The sequence below is a fragment of the Colletes gigas genome, unplaced genomic scaffold (assembly GCF_013123115.1).
Source record: "Colletes gigas isolate AHSC1104 unplaced genomic scaffold, ASM1312311v1 Colletes_gigas_Sc00088, whole genome shotgun sequence".
Classification (NCBI taxonomy): Eukaryota; Metazoa; Arthropoda; class Insecta; order Hymenoptera; family Colletidae; genus Colletes; species Colletes gigas.
Window position 1 is genome coordinate 184,925 of NW_025106716.1, and position 21,449 is coordinate 206,373.

The 21,449-nt window shown below is 45.1% G+C and overlaps 1 protein-coding gene across 1 annotated transcript; it reads right to left on the minus strand.

Annotated features, from left to right (window-relative positions):
• Window positions 1–237: 237 nt before the first annotated feature.
• LOC122403996 lies at window positions 238–7,684 on the minus strand. Its single transcript, XM_043407847.1, has 3 exons — window positions 4,692–7,684; window positions 952–1,119; window positions 238–877 (listed from the first exon to the last, which is right to left on the minus strand). Exons 1-3 carry the CDS (start codon window positions 7,682–7,684, stop codon window positions 238–240), a joined length of 3,801 nt encoding a protein of 1,266 aa, XP_043263782.1.
• Window positions 7,685–21,449: the final 13,765 nt, after the last annotated feature.

A 21,449-nucleotide genomic window follows, 5' to 3' on the forward strand; every position in this document is an offset into this window, starting at 1 on the left:
TGTGTGTGACTGCTGAGGTCTGTGAATATTTTATAAATGTTTAGAAAGTGTGTTATAATATTGCTGAGTGTAGCTTAAAGTTTAGTGTGTAGTTGTAACTATTTACAGAGTGTCTTGTGAATGTAACTTAACATCTAGTGACTCGAATATTTTAATTATATTTTTGTGTTTTTTTTATACATATATATACATTGTTTCGGTGTTGTATTAAGCCGAAGGTATTCTGGATTTGATAAATTAGTCCACCGGCAACGGCGATAACCTTTTGACAGATCTTTTATATTCGCCTGCTATGGTTTTTACCGTTGCGACGCGGGTGATGCTGTCGTCATCAGGGTGGACTGCGATGACGCGTCCCAGGGGCCAGCATATAGGCGGCACATTGTCTTCGTGCATGATAACCAGCGTGCCTTCCTTGACCTCGGTTGGGGTGTTGGTGTGCCATTTCCTGCGGACTGTCAAGTGGTGCAGATAATCTTTATACCAGCGCGTCCAGAAATGCTGCTTCATCTGCTGGACGTGCTGCCACATTGTTAGTCTGGATGTTGGAACATCCGTAACGTTCGACTCATTGATACTGGTGATCAAGTCGCCGATAAGGAAGCGACCGGGCGTAAGGGCGGTAAAATCGTTCGGATCGGATGTTAGTGGTATGAGTGGGCGAGAATTTAGTATGGCTTCAATTTCTGCGAGATATGTGGTCATGGTCTCGTATGTTAGCAGGGTTTTCCCGACGGATCTGAGTAAGTGGCGTTTCACCTGCTTGACCGCTGCCTCCCATAATCCACCAAAGTTGGGCGCGCGCGGGGGAATGAAATGCCACGTGATGTTATTATTGATAGCGTAGTGTTGTATGACGCTGTCGGTGATTAAGGCTCTGAAGGAGCTGTGCACTTCGTCTTCGCATTGTCCGAATAAATATCGGACGACTTTCCCCGTCTCGCGAAAAACCTTTTGAGGGCCGCCAAAAATGCATCTGTGGTCAGATCGCCGACCAATTCAAGGTGTACCGCCTTCGTCGAGATGCACACGAATACTGCTATGTATGCCTTTACGGTTTTGGTGTTGCGTACGCGCTTTTCCTTTATAAAAACTGGGCCGCAGTAATCGATACCAGCCCTTGAAAATGGACGGTTAAAAGTAATGCGGTCTTTGGGTAGGTTGCCCATTTGGTAGTTTGTTATTTTCGGGTTTGCCCGATAGCATGGTGTTTCGGCCGCGAAGCTACTATGCCCTCGTGCTCTGTAGTGCGCGGACCGTGCGTATTACACAGCTCCGTACTGTGTTCCTTTTCGAAGGACCACCCAAAATACTTTGGGAAAATACCGGTAACCTTGAAGCCCATTGCTTCAAGGAAGAGCCCGCTGCTCTTTTGATGACGCGTGAATTTTGGTATTCTCGCGGAGACTCTGCTCGAGGTTGTAAGGCTCGATCAAAAACGAATCTAATGCTAAGAAGTAAAACTACCCTTAACCTAAGCTCGGTTTCCCCTGCCAAGGTGACGAAAACGCGCAGCGCGAACCGGTGGGAGGATTGGTCAAGCCAATCCTCAAAGTTGTCACCTTGGCAGGGCGTTTCCTGCATTTTGCAACATTCCCGCCCACCCTGCTGTCCAGTGTCCAGGTAGACCGTGCAGGAGTGAGCGAGAACGCTGCATTATTATTAACATTGGGAATACCCAATGACCGCGAGACCCCGGTGGTCCGCAGCTGTGTGCCAGCGCGGGTTTACGATACGTCAATCGCTATTGAGGCAAGGAAGCTCCAAGGATTCCATGTCCCGTGTGGAGTTTGGAGTTTCCTTAATGGCCGTAACGTAATTTAGCAAGTAAAAATGTCTTGAAGGCCTAATCCTCAAAAATAACGGAGAAGTCACGTCCGTATCATAAACCTCGCGATGTTAAGGTTCCTTTAGAATCCTTAACACATGGTACGCAGGTACGAATACACCGTTTCACCGCTTGTATGCCATTAATTGGCCAATAGTTCTGCCGAACCGCGTTTAAGGTGCCTAAGACGCTTGCATGGAAGTGCCGCAGGTGCTCGTGGCGAATGATCAGGGCCGTGAGATGGTGTTTTGCCGGTATGAGGATTGGGTGCTTTGCATCGTATGTAGCATCGGATTTGATGATGCGACCCCCCACGCGCAAAATTCCCTTTTCGTCCAAATACGGGTTTAATGTTCGAAGTTTACCCTTGTATGAATGTGGTGTTTTGATTAGTGATTTGATGTCATCGGTAAATTCTGTTTGTTGAACGGATTTTAGGATTCTTTGCCGCGCAAGTTTCAACTCGTCTAAGCTAAGGGGTCCCGTTTGCCTTTGTTTAGTCTTTAAAATATGGTGAAATCGAAGGCAATATGCAATGGTACGTTCTAATCGCCCCAAGGCCGAAAATCTGTTTATGATTGTAATTGTAGGAGTGGCTGTAGCCAGGGACACTGGTATGGCGCTCCGGCACCTCGGCAGGTAACAACGCGTTAAACGGCCATTTGTCCTCTGCTTGTCGCAACCATTGAGGACTGGAAAACCAATTATTGATATTTCTTAATTCCGACGGCTCTACACCCCGCGATAAGCAATCAGCTGGATTGTCCTGCGACGGAACATGACGCCATTGACCCTCATCCGTTGATTGCTGGATTTCGCTCGCACGATTCGCTACGAATACCTTTAAGGTGTGAGGAGGGGTTTTTAGCCAGTGTGTTTAAATAACGCGTTAATTCGTTAATAAGAAACGGCGGTTAAATTCTCGCGTGATCTATAGAAAAAAGGGGACATTTCTTATACGGTGTTGTCCTCAGTGTTCGCGACATTCCAGAGCCTTCTCTGCGTCGTAACCTGCTTCGGGAGCAATACCGTGTAGAAAAAATCCAAATTTACCTTCGATAATAGTCACGCGATCGGCCCAGTAACGGTTCCATGAGAACCGGTGTTACTACGCCGAAATAACAGAGAGGATTCAAAATTAATACGAGACAGACAATTTCCCCTCTCGCGATCGCGGATAAGAGGGTCTGTCTCGGCAATCACTTGCTATCTGGTTCTCGACGAGTTCGCATCGTCCAAGCCGACCTCGTCCAACACCGCGATCACGATATACGAGCAATTAAATCCGTTTAATTGTATCGTTGCACCACAGAACCGAAACGGAACGAAATTAAGACTGTGGTAAATTCGAAAGAATTAACCTAGTCGGATTTCGTACCTCACGGTTTCGTGAGTTTAGTGATCGTTGTGTTAACAGAACCATTCTGGAATCGAACGAAGCATTGAAACAATTTACAGTTAACAACCGGTGGCTGACCATAATCGTTTGTGCACTTCAATAGTGTTCGATTATCGCCACCGTTGCGTCAATTGTTTCAAAGCATAAGCGATTACCCACATTAACAACCGGTGGCTGATAACAATCATCGTAACACTTAAATAGTGTTTGATTGTCACCACCGTTGTGTGGAAGGCACGTACCGCTGTAATCAGCTGTCGTGCAACGAGAACCGAGAAAACTTCTCGGTTTTCCTTGAATTTTTGTACGATTCAAACACTCTTATAGGGGCCTTTTGGCGCATACCCTGAGTGGGATCGTCGTTTCCTAGGATCGTAATTCAGTTTGAGTACCACCCCCATAGGGGCCATATTTGGCGTATTCCCTGGGTGCTCTCGGCTGAATTCGATTGGCTCGAACGTCGGTTGCGGATCACCAGTGTGTACGGACACTCGGTGTAGAGCGACGTTCAAAGGGCACCGTGGTGTAAGCACCTTAACCTTCGGACGCTTCTAGCGCAGTTAAGGGCTTGCATCACACCGGTCCCGTACGGACCAGTAAACGACGCTGAATCACGGAGTGGACAATTTCTGGAGCCTTACAACCTCCACCTGTTGTCACCTCCTGCAAAATTCAAGCCAGCAGCAGTGGGAAGATCGAGATTCAAATCTTGTCTTCCCCATCTGCAATTAAAAGTTTCCAGAACTGCAGTCGAACGTTTCTCGATCACACGAGAAACGTTCAAGAATACAGTCCACTAACACAGTTGCTTATCGCTGTGAAGGAATCCCGCTCCTGTTTATCATAAACAGAGAAAGGAGCGTGTGGATTGACGCGATTTTAAAATATAAATTTCTTCATTTTTTGTTTTATTTAATTTTGTTTTTTCTTTTAATTTGCAAAATTTTGAATAAGCGAAAGAAATTTACACGTGTACCATTCACTTTCCCCCACATTCCCACTCCCTCGTAATTCGGACACCTCGTTAAAGGGTGAGAGCGACAACAACTCGCACCTATTTTAACACAGTGCAACACAATCATTGAATCTGTCCAAAAAATTTTCTGTTTTGTTCTTATTTTGAGGGATTTTTCCGCGGCGCTAAATAACTTTGCAAGTAGTACCGCGGCACATAATTCTAGGCGCGGTAAAGATTGTACTTTTAGGGGTGCGACTCTACTTTTTGAGCAGACTAAATACGCGAAGTGATGTCCGAATGTGTTAGTGGAACGCATGTATATACAGGCCCCGTACGCTTTCTCACTGGCATCGCAGAACCCGTGTAGTTCCAACTCGATGTGCTTATCGCAGATGATTCTGCGCGGTATTGACAATTCCCGGATGTTTTTCAATTGCGATTCAAAAACTTTCCATTCGGTATGTAACGTTTCTGGAATGGATTCATCCCAGTTCACGCCTACTTACCAGAGCTTTTGCATCAATATTTTGGCCTTGACGATAATGGGCCCCAACAAACCTAACGGGTCGAAAAGTTGAGCCACGCGTGACAGTATGGCGCGCTTTGTTACCTGCCTAAGGGGCTCATGCCTTTTCACCGTATAACCGAGCGTGTCGTGTACCTGGCTCCAGTACAGACCAAGCGTTTTTCTAAATTCGTCCGCAATTATGTTTGTGCAGTCGCTTTCATTGTAAGCAGTTACGGATTGTAGCAGTTTTACATTGTTTGACGACCATTGTCTTAATTCGAAGCCACCCTTTTTTGTTAACTCGATTAGCTGGTCGCGAACTAGCGTAGCCTCCTCTACCGTGTCTGCTCCCGTTAAAAGGTCGTCGACGTAAAAATCAGATTTCAGTACAGTTGCTGCGCGGGGGAACTGGGCGCCTGCATCATCCGCTAATTGGTGAAGTGATTTGATGGCCAGGTAGGATGCAGACGCGGTGCCGTAGGTTACCGTATTTAGCACGTAGGTGGACATGGGGTCATTTGGATTCTCGCGCCAAAGTATCTTGTGGAAATGCCGATCTTCCGGAGCTAATTTTATTTGGCGGTACATTTTGGCTATGTCGGCGGTTAAAACGTACTTATGTACTCGGAATCTGGTAACTATTGCGAATAGGTCTTCTTGTATGGTGGGACCGATCATTAGCGCGTCGTTTAAGGATACACCCGTGGATGATTTCGCGGATGCATCGAACACCACTCTAATTTTAGAAGTCACGCTATCTTCCTTGTGCACCGCATGATGCGGAAGATAGTAGCCATTAAATTTAGAACAGAATTTAAGCGGAGTCATGTGTCCCAAGCTCTCGTATTCGCTCATGAAGTTAATGTATTGCTCGCGTGCTACGGGATTACGCTGAAGGGCCTTTTCCAGGGATAAAAATCGCTTCATAGCTGTGGCATAGGATTCGCCCAATTGCTCGATTTTGCTGTTACACGGCAATCTGACGATGTATCGTCCAGATGCCGAGTCGCGACGCGTGTTAATGGAATAATGCTCTTGGCATGCTTGTTCTTCTTTCGAAAGTAATTTTTCTCGAGGAGTTTCCTCGAGCTCCCAAAATCTGGCCAATTGTTCATCTAGCGAGTTTATTGCCAGATTACAAACTACCGCCTTGGAATTTTTATGGCTAGGGGTTTCACCAACAACTAGCCACCCTAGTAATGTTTTACGTAGCATGACTGTTGGTTGTGCCAATTTAATTTGGCCTACGCTAAGTAGGTGCCAGAATAATTGTGCCCCTAACAGGCCGTCGACGGTTGTGGGTTTATGGAAACTCGGATCGGCCAGCGGTATGTTTTTGGGTAGTTCTAGTGCTTGTATATTTATGGCGTCGTGTGGTAAAGGTAGGGTAATTTGCTTAGCAATTAATAATTTTAACTGGGCGTTGAAATTAGTAGTGCGCGACTGTATACGAGCTGTTATGTATTCCGTTATTTCCGATTGCATGTTATTCATACCGGTGACCGGAATTTGAGTTTGAGAGAAGGGCAGATTGAGTCTCTTGGCAAATTGTCGCGTTATAAAATTTGATTGTGCGCAGGAGTCCAGGGGAACTCGGCAGCGATGCGGTTGTCGATTCTCATCTATAATTTCGATGACGGCAGTGGATAATATGACGCGACTTTCTATGGCGTGATTTAAGCAAGCGACATTGACGCGACTTGCAGAAGGTTGAGGTTCTACCGGTGTGTCGGTGTGTAAGAAGGTGTTATGTTTTTTGTGGCATACCTTACAACCACTGCTGTTGCATGTAGCTGCAGTATGCCCCTTCTTTAAACAATTGGAACAAAGCCGTTTATCTGAAGCAATTTTTATCCGCTGGGATACCGGAGCCGTGCAGAATGCGTCGCACGCGAAAATCGCGTGAGGTCCGGTGCACAAGGGACAGCTGACTTGTGTCGTCACATGCACCTTTTGGGTCGTATAATTATTATTGTTTACGGGCCGCGACGCGAATTGGTGTTGTACGTTTTGGGTGGGCCGCGGCGCGAATTGATGCTGTGGTGGTCGTGCTTTGAAAACGTCCGCCTGACGCGTACTAAACGCCGGACCCGACGGCTCGATATCTTGGCATCGATTGTGCAAACATTTGCATAGCACGTCGAGACTAGAGAACGAGTTGTCGCGCGTGTGCTCCTTCCATCTCAGGTTCGTTTCCTGATCTAAACGCGATAGGCACATGAAAATTAAAAGCGTGTCGGCAGACGGCTGTTTTAGTGTTTTGAGCGCTCGATAATGCGATTCCAAATCTGTTAAGAATGGTCTCAGATTGCTATGCGTTACTCTCGTAAGGTGCGGTAAATTGAACAAGGCGCGTACGTGGTTGGTTACGATTACCGCGGGCTTATTGTAACGGTCCTCTAGTAGAGACCATGCCGGCTGATAGTTCGCGGCTGAATTTTCTAGTGAGTCTATAACGCGCGACGCCTCATCACGCAAACATGACCGTAAATACATTAATTTTTTGCATTCACTCAAACGGAGGTTTTCGTGCACGGCGGATTTGAATTGATCGGCGAATCCGGGCCATTCTTCATATTGTCCACTGAATTGTGGAAGATGCAATTTTGGCAAACTAATCTCGTTTTCCAGCGCTTCTAAGCTGGCTGGCGTAATGTTAATACCGCGTTCATGACCTAAATGTTGTGCGGCGGATGCTTGTGCCGCTTGCAATAATTTTTGCGCACGAGAAATGTATGTCAGATACGCGTTTTTTATCTCGAGACACTCTTTCATTGATTCTCCCGTTTCGTCCGCGGCATCTAATTCGCCTTGGTTTTTAGAAAATGACGCGAATTCCGTTGCCAGATCAGCTAATCTATTTTTAATTTCCACGTCGTGGCTTTCGGGTTGGCAGTTGTCAAGGGCTTCTTTAAACATTAGCAGTTCGAGTTTAAACGCTGCGCGTTTTAATTTTAATGCCCGCATGCGTTCTTCCGCGGTTGGAGCCATGACGCTATATATTATTTGGGAATGGAACGAAAGGACGACGCACTTGATCGCAGTAAAATTGAGCGTACGTTACCGTTCCGTTGTTTTCCCAGGAAGATCTGCTACTGCGGCTGGTGATGCCGCTGCGTTGACTCGTTGAGTCTGGGCCTTTCTGCTTGGCAGCTCTCAGCGACGTCGATGTATCGGCTGTTGGTGCAGCGGTCCAACGATGCTCGTTCTGCCGGTGTCCTTGCTGGTTGAAGACGTTCGACGTTGATTCCAACGTGGTTTTTCGATACAATGTTGTATACTGTTGTGGCGAGTGCTGAGAGTTGGCGTATGTTTCTCAAGCGTATGTCTGGATGCAGATGCAGGATGGATTGATGTTTCCACAGCTGCTCGATCCGGCTCGAAGGACCAAAATGTTGCGTGGACTCTCGCGACCGGTAAAATTGGAGTGGCGCGAAAGGAACGCTTTTCGAAGAGTAAGTTACTACTATCGGAATAGTTGGAATAAATGAATAAAGTACTGAACGAGCGTAGTTGACCTTTTTGACTGTGTAACGTGGAATGTCTATTTCAGGTCTGATGTCGGTATTTACATGGATGGTGGAATGTTCTTATTGGCTAATGTGTCGTGTTGTAGGAGTGTCGTTGGTTCTGAATGATTGGTGTAGTTGTTCTGTGTGGGTGTGGTTTGACTGTACTGGCGGAAAGGGCAGGCTCTGGTGAGGAAGCCCTTTCCGGGGTTGGGACGGAGTTTTCTAGTAAATTTGAATGTTAGTAACAATTAAGTGAAAGCTAGCCAAGTGAAAGTGCGCGCACGTGCATTTCAGTTGTCTAGAAAACTCCGTCTTGGTTACCCTTGAGTAACAAAAGGCTGAGGGTCGTTTGCAGGCCCGGCCAACGGCTCGACCGAGGGCCTTGACTGTCGCCAACTAACCCTGCCATAAAGGCTAAATTGCGAGGTCCTGCTTGCGTCGCAACACTTATAAATGGTAAATAGAAAAATACCTTTGACAACATTATAAAGATTTGTATTCACAAAAATGAATAATTTTCCTTCGGATGGTTTCACGGGGTTAAATTTCAGGGCAAGATCTCGTGACAAGCAGAATCTCAGTATCTCGCCCGCATTTCGGACGATTGTTGCTCGTTTGTTGAAATGATTTATGAATTTTTGTGCCTGCAATAAATGTTATGATGGAATTATAATACTTGTTTTACATACGTAATAGATAAATATATAAAGACGGAAAAATAGAACAATTTAATATAAAAGTTTACCAATTTTTGGCGAAAATCTAGATCTGTTTTTAGATTGTTGTCGAACTCTTGAAATTCTTCTTTGGTATTGCAGGTGTTACGTATGCCGAACGTTTCGTTCCCCAATTTTTCTATACCACTTGCGTGCATTAGGAAAACGCCCTGCTACTTATCTACCCTTTGGAATGTAGAGTCAGTTCCCACGAAATGCAGCTGCTCGGTGACTAACGAAGTTCGGAGATTACCAAATATGGTAATGTCTAATGTGCATCCGAATCCTCCCCCACAGATTTTTGGGTATATAAACCCCTTCGTTTCCTTACTCGGGGGATCAGAATCGTACAGTTACGTTTAGAGTCAACATCACGTCTCGTTACGCTGTCCACGGTTCTGACAGTCAGTTGCATTTCGTGAGATCGGGCTACAGTACCCTTTCGTATCAATTTTAAACCATATAGAATCCGTGAACCGGTATAAATTCTATTACGGCCTCTATTGTCAACCGACTTACCCCCGCATCGCCAGTGCGTCAACACCGTGCAAAAATCATTCTTAGGTAATTATAATCATTCTTACAACGCGACATAACTGACACAAGACACTTGTATCTTATTTGTTTGTTAAGAATATATCTAGTTTCATTATTAAATCAGAGTTACTTATCTTCTTTAACCCATCATTATATAAAGCGATTATTGTTAGTTAAACGTTCCCACAATAATATAACCTTACCGCTCGGGTTATATTATATTTAATAATTGAAGTTACGAGGTCAATTAACATATCCTTAATCCAAATACAAATTCTTACAACCTAGTGGCTCCTCGATTACGCATCGAGTTCGTCCACGCAATCTAATACCATCCTAGCGGCTCCCCTGCTTACGCACCAGGGTTCGTCCGCATCCTACAGCTCCCTGATTACGCATCAGGTTCGTCTGTGATTTATCCAACCTCCCAGCAGCTCCTCGATTACGCATCGAGTTCGTCTGCGTTTGTTCCAACCTCCTAGCAGCTCCCCGATTTCGCATTGGGTTCGTCTGCGTCGTTATCAACCATCCTAGCTGCTCCCCGATCTTGCATCGGGTTCGTCCGTGCACCTCACTAACAAATTGATACCATATTCCATACTCTCTCTTGCACTCGCAGGCCACGCGCGCTGCACGGCCCTGGCTCGTAACACAGGGAAGCAATAATTTCCAATTCTGTTCAAAATCAGAATTTACATCACAGTTCACTACTGTTGTTTTTTCTAATTGCTGGATCGCCAGTTTGAGCTCAACCACTTGGCTACCCAGTTGGCTCATTCGTGTTAATAACATTTGATATTGCTTCTCTCCGGTGCAGTTTAAATCTACAATAAATTTTATGGTTGTAAAAATTACGTTAAAGTATTGTTGGACGGACGAGAAATTTGTTGCTTTCAATCATTTCGATTTATCTAACAGTTTATCATAATTGCCTTTTAATGAATTTTTCATTTGGTCCTGCAATGCGGTACATGACGAACACGATGATTGTTGAGGCTGAGTTGTTACCAAAGGCATTTTTTCAGTTACTGGTAATTCGCCCATTTTAAAATTGAAGTCAGGATCACTCTCTGAGCTTTCCGAAATTGGTGGTGTAATAATTTTCTGTCTCTTCCCGCCTTCACTGGTTGAATTGTTTTTGCCTTTCTTCCCATGTGCCGTAATCTTCCTTTCATTTGTATCGATAATTGATGACTCATCACTACTGTCATCTTCGAAATTATCCGAAATTGGTGGTGTAACTTTTTGTCGCTTCCCGCCTTTACTGGTTGAATTGTTTTCGTCTTTCTTTCCATGTCCTGTAATCTTCCTTTTAGTTGTATCTTTTGTTGACTCCTTACTCATCTCGACGACGCACAATTAATATAAATGAAGAGCGAAGAACGAACGGCCGCTTAGTTCAGTTTGTTTACGTTGGAAACAAAACAAAACCCGGCCGAAGCGCACGATGCCGCGACGCAATAATACAGTGTTTTAGGTAAATTAGGATAAGGATGTGTCCTTAATATGTTCATCAATACTTACAACCGAGTATGTGGTATTGGTGGATCCATGAGAGTCCATTGACGAAGCTCTTCTATGTCATTAAAGCCACAAATCTCTTGAACATTCTCTGCAGCCTCTACGCTTGTATTCTCTGTATGTTCATCTCTACTGTTATGTCCTGCAGCCTCTCTTGTCTCGTCTTCCTCTGATGACTCAATGTCATCATTAATTATCTGTGGTATATTTGTATTGACTTCCGAGACTTCTGCAACATCCGACTCAAAATTTTCTGAATTTACACTCCCACGTTCTTCATAGATTCTTGATCCACTGTTTTTGGACATCACTATTGTATCTGCTTCAGAATTTATAAATTCTGGGCATTGCTGATCACTTAATTTACGCCGCTTACGAAATCGTTGAACTCTGAGACGTGTGAGTTCACGAGTTTTCAGATCTCGCATATCATCCGACATCGCAGAGGAATTCTAATAATTATATATAAATAATCGTAAAAACTCTCTTACGGCAACCTAACCTCTACACGCTAGCTTGCGTACGTCTGACACTGCGAGAAGCTGAACTGCAATAGTTTGAGAGGCAAATGTTTAAGGAGGAATGCCCAACGTAGGCCTGCGCTCGGCCATCCCCATTTGCGCCCCGTATGACAACTATTAGGAATGCCCAACTTAGGCGTGCGCTCGGCCATCTTTGTTTGTGCCCCGTATGGCAACTGTAGCGGCCATTGTATAGCCACTACGCCCTTGCCAGAGTATGAATGGGAATGGAATGTAAGGATAGTTTTAAGCTTTCTATTTTTCCATTTTCCCAGGGTCTCGTGCGAGCATGGTCGTCCTGTTAAACACTTGGCGACCAGAGCCGTGCGAGGCGTCTGTTTTCCCTCAAGGTTTCGCCTGGGCCTCGGACCACCCTGATCCGGGCCCGGCGAGCCTCTTGACTTTTATGACTCTCTTTCGCTAAACTTGTCCTACACTGAGTATTTTCCAGTTTCGTTTTTCCGTCTTTCTGTCCTGTCTCTTTTTCTCTACCTTTGCTATTAGGGTAAGAAATTGTATATATTTAGGGGACGTGAGAAGAAAGACGCCCAGTCTATTTTAGACCCGAGTCTGGCTAAGACGTCGCGCGTTTGCGAAGCCAGTTTTAATAACTTTGACCTACGTGTGGCTACACCCCCGACACCCGCGAAATAAACTATTTAATAATTGTTGGGGTAGATTGAGGGTTGTCACTTGAACCTCCAGCCCCCTCAGCAACTATTAGGAATGCTCAACGTAGGCGTGCATCATTCTTTCCGGATTACGGCCTAATGAGGTAACAATTAGGCTTGCCGCAATTTAGGCGTACCCCATCATTTCCGCATTAGGCCCACATTTATGTTTAGGCATGCCTAACTGAAATTCTAGTCGGGTATGTTCTTCATGAACCATCTACGCTTACTGTCATGTGCGAAGAAAGTCAGAACCTTTTGGAGGATGTTGTTCTCGAAAAGAGTGGAATTATACATCTCCAACCTCGCTGTAAAGGATGTACCAATTTATTTGTGATCGAAGCTACACACGAGACTAGCAAGAATGCAACTTTTTATATTTCCCTGATAATGACTGTTGTATTTTAACGCCTCGTCCAGAAATAATCGAAGCAGCAACCCTAAAGTCAATACATCTTATGAACATCAACCTCACAGACCTCAAATATGCTGATAAAAAGCTAAACGAATTCGACGAAATTATTACGAAACAAATAAATCAACCGTTCATAATTACACATACCAAGTGGCACACAATCACTCTTGGAATAATTATTGTTCTTTTGGTATTATTTATTGTTTAAATATCGCGTTAATTCGAAGTATTCAAGAATAGTAGAATATAATTCTACTAAGTTGGACAAAGACAAACTCAAATTCGTCTACAGCGCCGCTAGTCGAAGATTCTCCCCTCCGAATTCGACTATCCGCGCTAGATCGTCACTCTTAATTTGGAACCGGCAGTGAGCAGATGGGCATACGATCCCGCTCTCCCGTAATTTCCAAGACTTCCGATTAGTTCAGAGTTACTCGAACTTTCGGAGAAATTATAAACGTGGAAAGGAAGTTCAATACGAAAACGGATTGGCAATTCATCCGGTACCGTCAATACTTCCACACCCGTTTTTTAATTTCAACAAAAGGAGTTGGAAACGCGAGGAAGTTCTAGACGAAAACGGATTGGAAAACCATCTGGTACCGTCAATACTTCCGCAGCCGTTTACCAATTAAACAGATCAGGTCGGAACACGACCTGATCCAAAGACTGTAAAGATCTCGTAGATTATTATCCGAGATTTCGATTTCAGCAGTGGGTACGATCCACCTCAGTCTGAATACAGACACGTATCGCTGCAATTAGAGGTCGTGTCCGAGGTATTCAGCAGTGGCTACGATCCACCTCAGTCTGAAAAAGACACGTATCGTTGCAATCAGAGGTCGTGTCCGAGGTATCGAGGTTGACTCTCGAACCTCCCTTGACTGTCGAACGGCTTGAAACCCACAGTCCAGGGGTGTATAAAATACCCTGGGTGGATTTGCCGTCTTCCAGTCGAAGCGTGGGACAATTTTAACTCCCAGCTTACGGCGAACCGCAAGAACACGCCCAAAGATCGCCAGTCTAGTACGGTCGCTGCGCGTAGGACGTTGATTCATAAAGCAACGTGGTGCCAGGCCCAATAGTAAGTCGACCCAAGGGCGCCGTTGGCAAACCTGCACCACACCGTGCCCGTACGCACGTACGAAGACGGTAAAGGGCCGAGGACCGGGTGACGGCTGGAGCTTTACAACCTCTATCGGTTACACTCTCCTACGACAGTCGAGGAAGAAGTGAGATTGAATCTCGCCTTCCCAAAACTGCAATCAAATGTTTCCTGGTTTAAAGGAAACGCACACAAACATATACAGTCTACTAGTTTAGCTGCGTAACGCGGCGGCTGAGTTTCCCGCTCCTGAGTGCGACAAGCACAACCAGGAACGCGTGAACATTAAAACGAGATGGATAGAGTGACTAACGTGTATTTACGCCTAGTTCCGTCTCTTTTGTTTCAGAACAGCGTGACGCGAGCAGCCGCCAGACGCCGGCCAGAGGTCCGGTTTTTTTTTTCATTTATCGCGCGTAAGACCCGCTGTAGCAAATTAAATTAATAAACGGTTTCGTCGACAATTCTACGAAGCGAAAATAAATCTAACGTGCAATCATTACTTTTCCAACGTCCTATTTCCTCGTGATCCAGACCCCCGTTAGACAAGGTTCTCAAATAAATATTTGAGCCCTCCAGATTCTAACATTTATACTTCTTAAATGTTCTCGAAGCAACGGATGACTTCATTGGTTACAACGTCTATACTGTGCGACCACGGATCCAAGGCATGGAGGAACTGACCCACCATTAATAAAAAATTTCGTCAACTGCATCTTCGATTCATCGCCATCAACGAATCTACCAACCACGTCAATCAATGAGATAGTTACCTATCAACCCAGACGGAACTCACCAGTTACCAGTACTTCAGTTCCTGAAATATCAGAAGATGAAGAAACCAACCCTATAGCTCGAGTTCAAACGTGACAAAGGTTTCGTAACTCTCTAAAAATAAAAGGGGAAAGGGAAATCTGATATATTATTGATATGTTATGTTAATGTACACCTTAATACCCTCATATATAGAATACGTATAATATTAACTTATCAGAAATTATAATTTATATATTATTCATATGACTATAATATATATATTATTTCTATAACTATAATTTATACATATACATATATATATTCATATATATTTAGCTATAAAATAGATGTATAGTAATAACCTATAATTCTCGTTGACATTTGTTATGATATTGTATTATACACGCATTAAGTTAGAATAGAAACTCAACGTGTTCGTGTCCTGCTCAATTCTTCATCACTTGGCAGATCTAATGTATTGAAATATTGTGCATGTCTCAATTGGTCGAGAATGTGTTCTATGTTGGGGAGTGGATAAACGTCATCTATTGTACTTTTTTTAAATTTTCTATAGTCTATCACTATGCGCCATTTCCGTTCGCCTGACGCATCCATTTTTTGGGGGGACGACCCAGAGAGGACTGGATCAAGGGCTGGTAGAAGGTTTAATTATGCCTTGACACAATATTTTTTCAATTTGTTTGTCTACTTCGGTTTTGTGAATTTGTGGATAACGGTAGGTTTTTACTTGGATTGGAGTTTTACCGGTCATGGGAATCGTGTGGGAGATTGCTGTAGTTCGAGTTAGCAAATCAGTAGGAAAATGAAATATATCGTTGAATTCTTCACAGATCTTTGTTACTGATTGACGCTCTTCAATGTTTAAATGATCAAGATGTAAGTGAAACGTACCGTCGTGGCGGTACTGCCCAGGTATCCGCGTGAATTTTCTTTTAAAACCCTGAGGGATTGTAAGGCCCTCTTAACCGTCGTGGTACGCAAGCTACTAGACCGTCGCTCGCCAAAATAATATTGAGCGACTAGTTTTATTGTGCCGGAAGCTGTTTTCTGCGATTACTTCTAATTTTTAGCGACGCGTGTTTCACGAGACGATTGAACACTGTTTTGACTGCTATTTCTTCGAGGTTCGAATTACGTGTTTTCTTCGAAGAACGAGTAACGAGTTGTTCACGAGACGATTGAACTGTTGCGTTTTCTTCGAAGAACGAATCACGAGTTGTTGACGAGACGATTGAACTGAAGATTTCGAACCGTTTTGTTTGACTTTTCGGCGATGAGTGTCGAAGTGTCCGGAGCCCGTTTCCTCCTCGGCTCGAACCCCGTCTTTTTCCGTTTATTGATTGGCCATCGACTTGGGGGAGGAGGATCGATTTTCCTGCCCCGTTGGCCAGGAAACTCCTCCCTCACCCGATCGTAGTGGAGGAAGAGTCCCAGGTTTCCTCCCCAAGTCGAAGGCCCCGTTAATTTTACCGAGGAAAAAACGGGACTCCGGATTACGCGTAGCTGCACGTGCGTTGCAGACGTTTTACGGCTGCATTGTTCCACGAGTTGGCGATGGTCGTTGTAGAGGGCCGTGCCACCCGCGGAGCTGACCGGACGGAACAGTAAGTTTTCATTTAGTACGCGCAGTTTCTGATTTTCTTCATTTTCCTTTTGATTTGTAGTGAGATTGTAAATGTGACAGTAGTTTGGGATTGGTTCAATAAACAATGCTCTATTGTTGCAATGGACTTTTACAATCGCGCTAGGTAACAGAAGCGAATTTTCTTCGTTTAACTGTTGCGATGTTATTATGCCTTCTTCTATACAGCGAGGATTTATTAATGTAATGAGAACCACGGTTTCTGTTCGTGGGTTGATGAGTATTGCCGACATGTGTTTTTGTGGGGTATTGCGAAGTAATGGAATAGAAAATAGTATGGACTGGAATGGGATGGAAGGGATTGAATAATCAATCTTAGCATGAGTACGAAGGAAATCATCGTCTAACAGTCCGTCGAAAAGAATGTTAGCATGAACGCCGAGTACTTGAAAACTACCAAAGATACTTTTTTTATGAACCTTTAATTAAATTTTTGTTTCGCCTAATGTCTGGATTGGAACATCGGGTGCGATATCGTTTTTACTTTTAGACATAACTCCTGTAAGGAAGCACGCTGCAAGCGGGTTAAGGGAATTTTTGGATGACGCAAAAAATCATTTATTCGTGCTAAAATCACTCGGTGAGCCAGTTGATAAGTGGAACACACTGATTGTTCCGATGCTAGCCAGGAAATTAGACATAGTCTCGGTTAGGGAATGGGAGAAAGGAATCACGACACCGGAGTCGATCAATTTTAGACATTTCGCGGAGTTCTTAGAGGAAAGGGCGCGATACCTCGACAATGTCAGTATTGCTGCACCGGCAGCAGCAGAAAGGGTCGAACGGCGACCGCCCGGAGCAGGTAGCCGGTGGCCGAATAAGGTAACGGCGCACGATGCCAATATGTACGCGCACTGCCCGGCATGCCCAGGTAACCATGCGCTACATAAATGTTCCAAATTTCGGGAATTAACCCTGGCAGAGAAACGGGAATTAGTTCAGACCGCGCGACGATGTTACAATTGTTTAGAAGCAACCCATCTGGTACAGGACTGCACACGGCAAAACTGTAATCGGTGTGGTAGAAAGCACCACACGCTATTGCATCGCGAAGACCCAAACCCAGTTCACACTGCAAACATCGGTATCACAGAATCACCTAGTCGGTCATCAACCACTTGCGTTTCAAATATCGCGAGCGATCAGAGAGACTACACCCTATTAACAACAGCGGTCGTATACGTAAGGGATAGTCGCGGGCAGAAACATGAATGTCGGACCTTATTAGATTCCGGGTCGCAGGCAAACTTCGTTACTCGCGACTTTTGCAAAAAATTAGGTGTAATTCCGACTCCAGTCCAAGCGACGGTCGCAGGGCTGGGCCAAATTCCAAATTCGGTCAAGGGAAGGGTCGCGGTCAAAATCTTCTCCCGATGCAATAGTTTCCGTACGGAGTTATCGTGCCTGGCTATAGAGACCATAACAGAAGACATGCCTAACGTTCCCATCAATAGGAAAAATATTCGAACACTGTCAAACATAGCTATGGCGGACCCGTATTTTGATACTTCAAAAAGGGTTGACTTGCTAATCGGGGCAGGTTTGTTTTGGAGGCTATTGTGTATCAGTCAACAGAAAACCTCTGCTCAGCTAGTATGGCAGAAAACCCAGCTCGGATGGGTACTCGGGGGAAAACTGACCTGGCCGACGGTGAGTGAGTCAGGGGTAGTTCAATGCAACTCGTCACGAATAACGAGCTCGCGAGTAAGGTAGAAGAATTTTGGAAGGTCGAAAGCCTTGAAACGCGGAAACCGGACATAGATAATCGCGAAATTCACTTTGCGGCTACCACACGTAGAGATAAACACGGACGGTACATTGTACGGATACCATTCAAGGACACGGTTAGCAGATTAGGGAATTCCCGGGAACAAGCCGAACGGCGGCTATATTCTTTAGAAAAAAGGTTAAGCAAACAACCGAGTTTGCGAGCAGAATACATTCAGTTCATGGAGGATTATGAAAAATTCGGACATATGTCGCGCGTGCCTATATCCGAAAATTGCAACGAAGTGTCATATTACCTGCCGCACTACGCGGTCATAAAGGAGACCAGCACAACCACCAAGGTTAGGGTCGTGTTCGATGGGTCGGCGAAAACTTCCTCGGGCCTTTCATTAAATGATACGCAGTACGTAGGACCCACCGTCCAAAATGAATTATTTTCGATTTTAGTGAGGTTCCGACAACACCGGCACATTCTTTCCGCGGCTATTGAGAAAATGTACCGGTAAATTTTGATTGATTCAAAGGATAGGCGGTTGCAAAAAATTTTATGGCGTTCCAGTCCAACCTCTCCAGTAACAACTTTTGAGTTAAATACTGTCACTTACGGGACAGCATCTGCACCATTTCTGGCAACGCGAGTCTTACGGCAAGTTGGACTTGACTGTGCACAAACATATCCAATTATCAGTAAAATAATTATTAATGATTTTTATGTGGACGATTTGTTGACTGGAACGCAAACAATCACCGAGGCGATAAGGATTAAAAAAGAACTTTCCGCGATTTTAGCTCAGGCGGGCTTTCAATTACGGAAATGGGCAACAAACTGGGTCCATTTTACGGTCAGAAGCAGGTACACCGACCGATAAGGAGTTTCATACGGACAAGGATCCAAAGACACTCGGTCTGTTATGGTCTCCTGCAGACGATAGGCTTAGATTCTTCGTTACAGAAAGCATGCATAAACGGGTTACAAAAAGGACGATCTTGTCAGAAATTGCTCAAATCTTTGATCCGTTGGGTTTAATCGGGCCGGTAATCGTACGGGCAAAAATTATAATGCAAAAATTATGGCAAGGGCAAACGGGGTGGGACGAAGCAGTTTCCCAAGAATTGCATACGCAATGGGCAGAATACCGCAATGAATTAAGACAGGTAACTACCCTACAAATTCCGCGATGCGTAGTAGGAAAACGGTCTGTTCGCGTCAAACTACACGGGTTTGCGGACGCCTCGGAAAAGGCTTACAGTGCCTGCGTTTACCTGCGGTCCCAGGGTACGTCAGGTAGATGGGAGTCAAGGTTAGTGTGCGCAAAATCCAGGGTCGCGCCTTTAAAATCCATATCTTTGCCGCGATTAGAGCTTTGCGGGACACTGTTGTTATCGCAATTAATGAACAAGGTCAGGTTGTCACTCACGTTACGGATTAACGAAGTGGTTTATTGGTCAGACTCTACGATCGCCTTGGCTTGGATACAAGGTCCATCAAGTCGATGGAAAACGTTCGTAGCCAATAGGGTTACAGAAATTAATGATTTAACAAGCGGACATCAATGGCACCACGTTAGATCTCAGGACAACCCTGCAGATCTGATTTCTCGCGGAACGACTCCCACATCATTGGCAGCCACTGATCTTTGGTGGTCAGGTCCATCTTGGTTGTCAATGAATCGGGAACATTGGCCCCAGTCGGTGATCGAAAAAATTGTAATTCCGGAAGAGAAAGGGGTCATTTCAACAGTAGCGACAGCTATGACCACAGATAGCAGCATATTTACAAGGGTATCCGGGTATCTACGACTGCTCCGGGTTACTGCATACTGCCTACGAATCGCAGATAAGGCACGGGAAAGACGCGAACATACGGCATTACACAAGGACTTCATCCTCACGGCAGGCGAATTAGTTAGAGCGCGGAACGCTCTCATTCGGCTTGCACAACACGAATGTTTTCGAACGGAACTTCATAGTTTGCAAAGGAAGGAATCGGTCCCGAAATCGAGCAAGTTATTAGAGCTCAATCCCTTCCTGGATAGCGTCGGGCTAATCAGGGTGGGCGGAAGATTATCGAATGCCCCACTACCGTACTCCCAAAAACACCCCATTGTATTGCCGTCAAGCCACCCACTGACAGATGCAATAATTAACAACGAACACGTAAGCTTACTGCACGCGGGCAGTGAGCATGTCACAGCATCGTTACGCCAAAAATATTGGCCACTGTCGTGTAGGCAAAATGTTCGGCGGATTGTACGTAGGTGCATCAAGTGCTTTAAGGCGCGCCCCCAGGTAGCTCAGTATATGATGGGAAATCTACCTGCGGCGCGCGTGACACCTGCCCGGCCATTCGATACCTGCGGCATCGATTACGCAGGCCCTTTCTTGACAAAGGAAAGAACGCGGAGCAAGGTGCTCACGAAGGCGTATTTATGCCTCTTTGTATGCTTTGCGACCAAAGCAATTCACCTCGAATTAGCAACTGACCTCAGCACAGTAGCATTTTTGAACTGCTTTCGCCGGTTTATAGCACGTCGAGGACGATGTCGATGCATTGTCACCGACAACGGAACAAATTTTATAGGGGCGCGAAATCAGTTACGCGATCTACGCATACTCTTAAATACTTCGGAACATAAAACACGGGTGGCGGACATGCTCAGCAAGGAGCAGATTGAGTGGCGTCTAATTCCTCCACACGCGCCGCATTTTGGAGGCTTATGGGAGAGTGGTGTAAAATCTGCGAAATACCACCTCAAGCGCGTCATCGGGACGCAAGCACTAACGTTCGAAGAATTGTATACGGTAACCACGCAAGTCGAAGCGTGTCTGAACTCCAGACCTCTTTGTCCCATGTCATCCGATCCTTCCGATCTGACCCCCCTAACTCCCGGCCATTTCCTGATCGGCGATGCACTAATGGCACTCCCAGAGCTTGATCTTACGGAGATCAAGCAAAATCGTCTGACCCGATGCCAATTAACGCAACAGCTGTTCCAGCATTTTTGGAAACGTTGGCAGAAAGAGTATCTGCATCAATTGCAGCAGCGCACCAAGTGGCATTCGCCTCCGGCGACCAAACTGACGCCCGGCACTATGGTCCTCATCAAGGAAGACCATCTACCACCCCTTAGTTGGAGTCTGGGTAGGAACGGATGGCGGGACACGAGTTGCATCGGTCAAAACTGCCCGAGGGAATATTTAAGAGACCGGTTATCAAACTTTGCCTCCTACCCATAGAGGAGACCGAACTTCACAGGACATCGGGCAGACGTACAAGCCACACACACTAATGTATATAGTATGATAGTAATAGTTTATATATCACGTAGCATGTAATGATAATATATTGTACATAAGGATTTGAATTAAGGTCTACGCTCGCGCAATCAGCAAGGGTTTCCAGTAGCAGGGATGTTGAACGCGGAACGTTCAAGGTGGGCGGAATGTTACGGATTCTAAAGGAACCTTAACATCGCGAGGTTTATGATACGGACGTGACTTCTCCGCTATTTTTGAGGATTAGGCCTCCGAGACATTTTTTCTTGCTAAATTACGTTACGGTTATTAAGGAAACTCCAAACTCCACACGGGACATGGAATCCTTGGAGCTT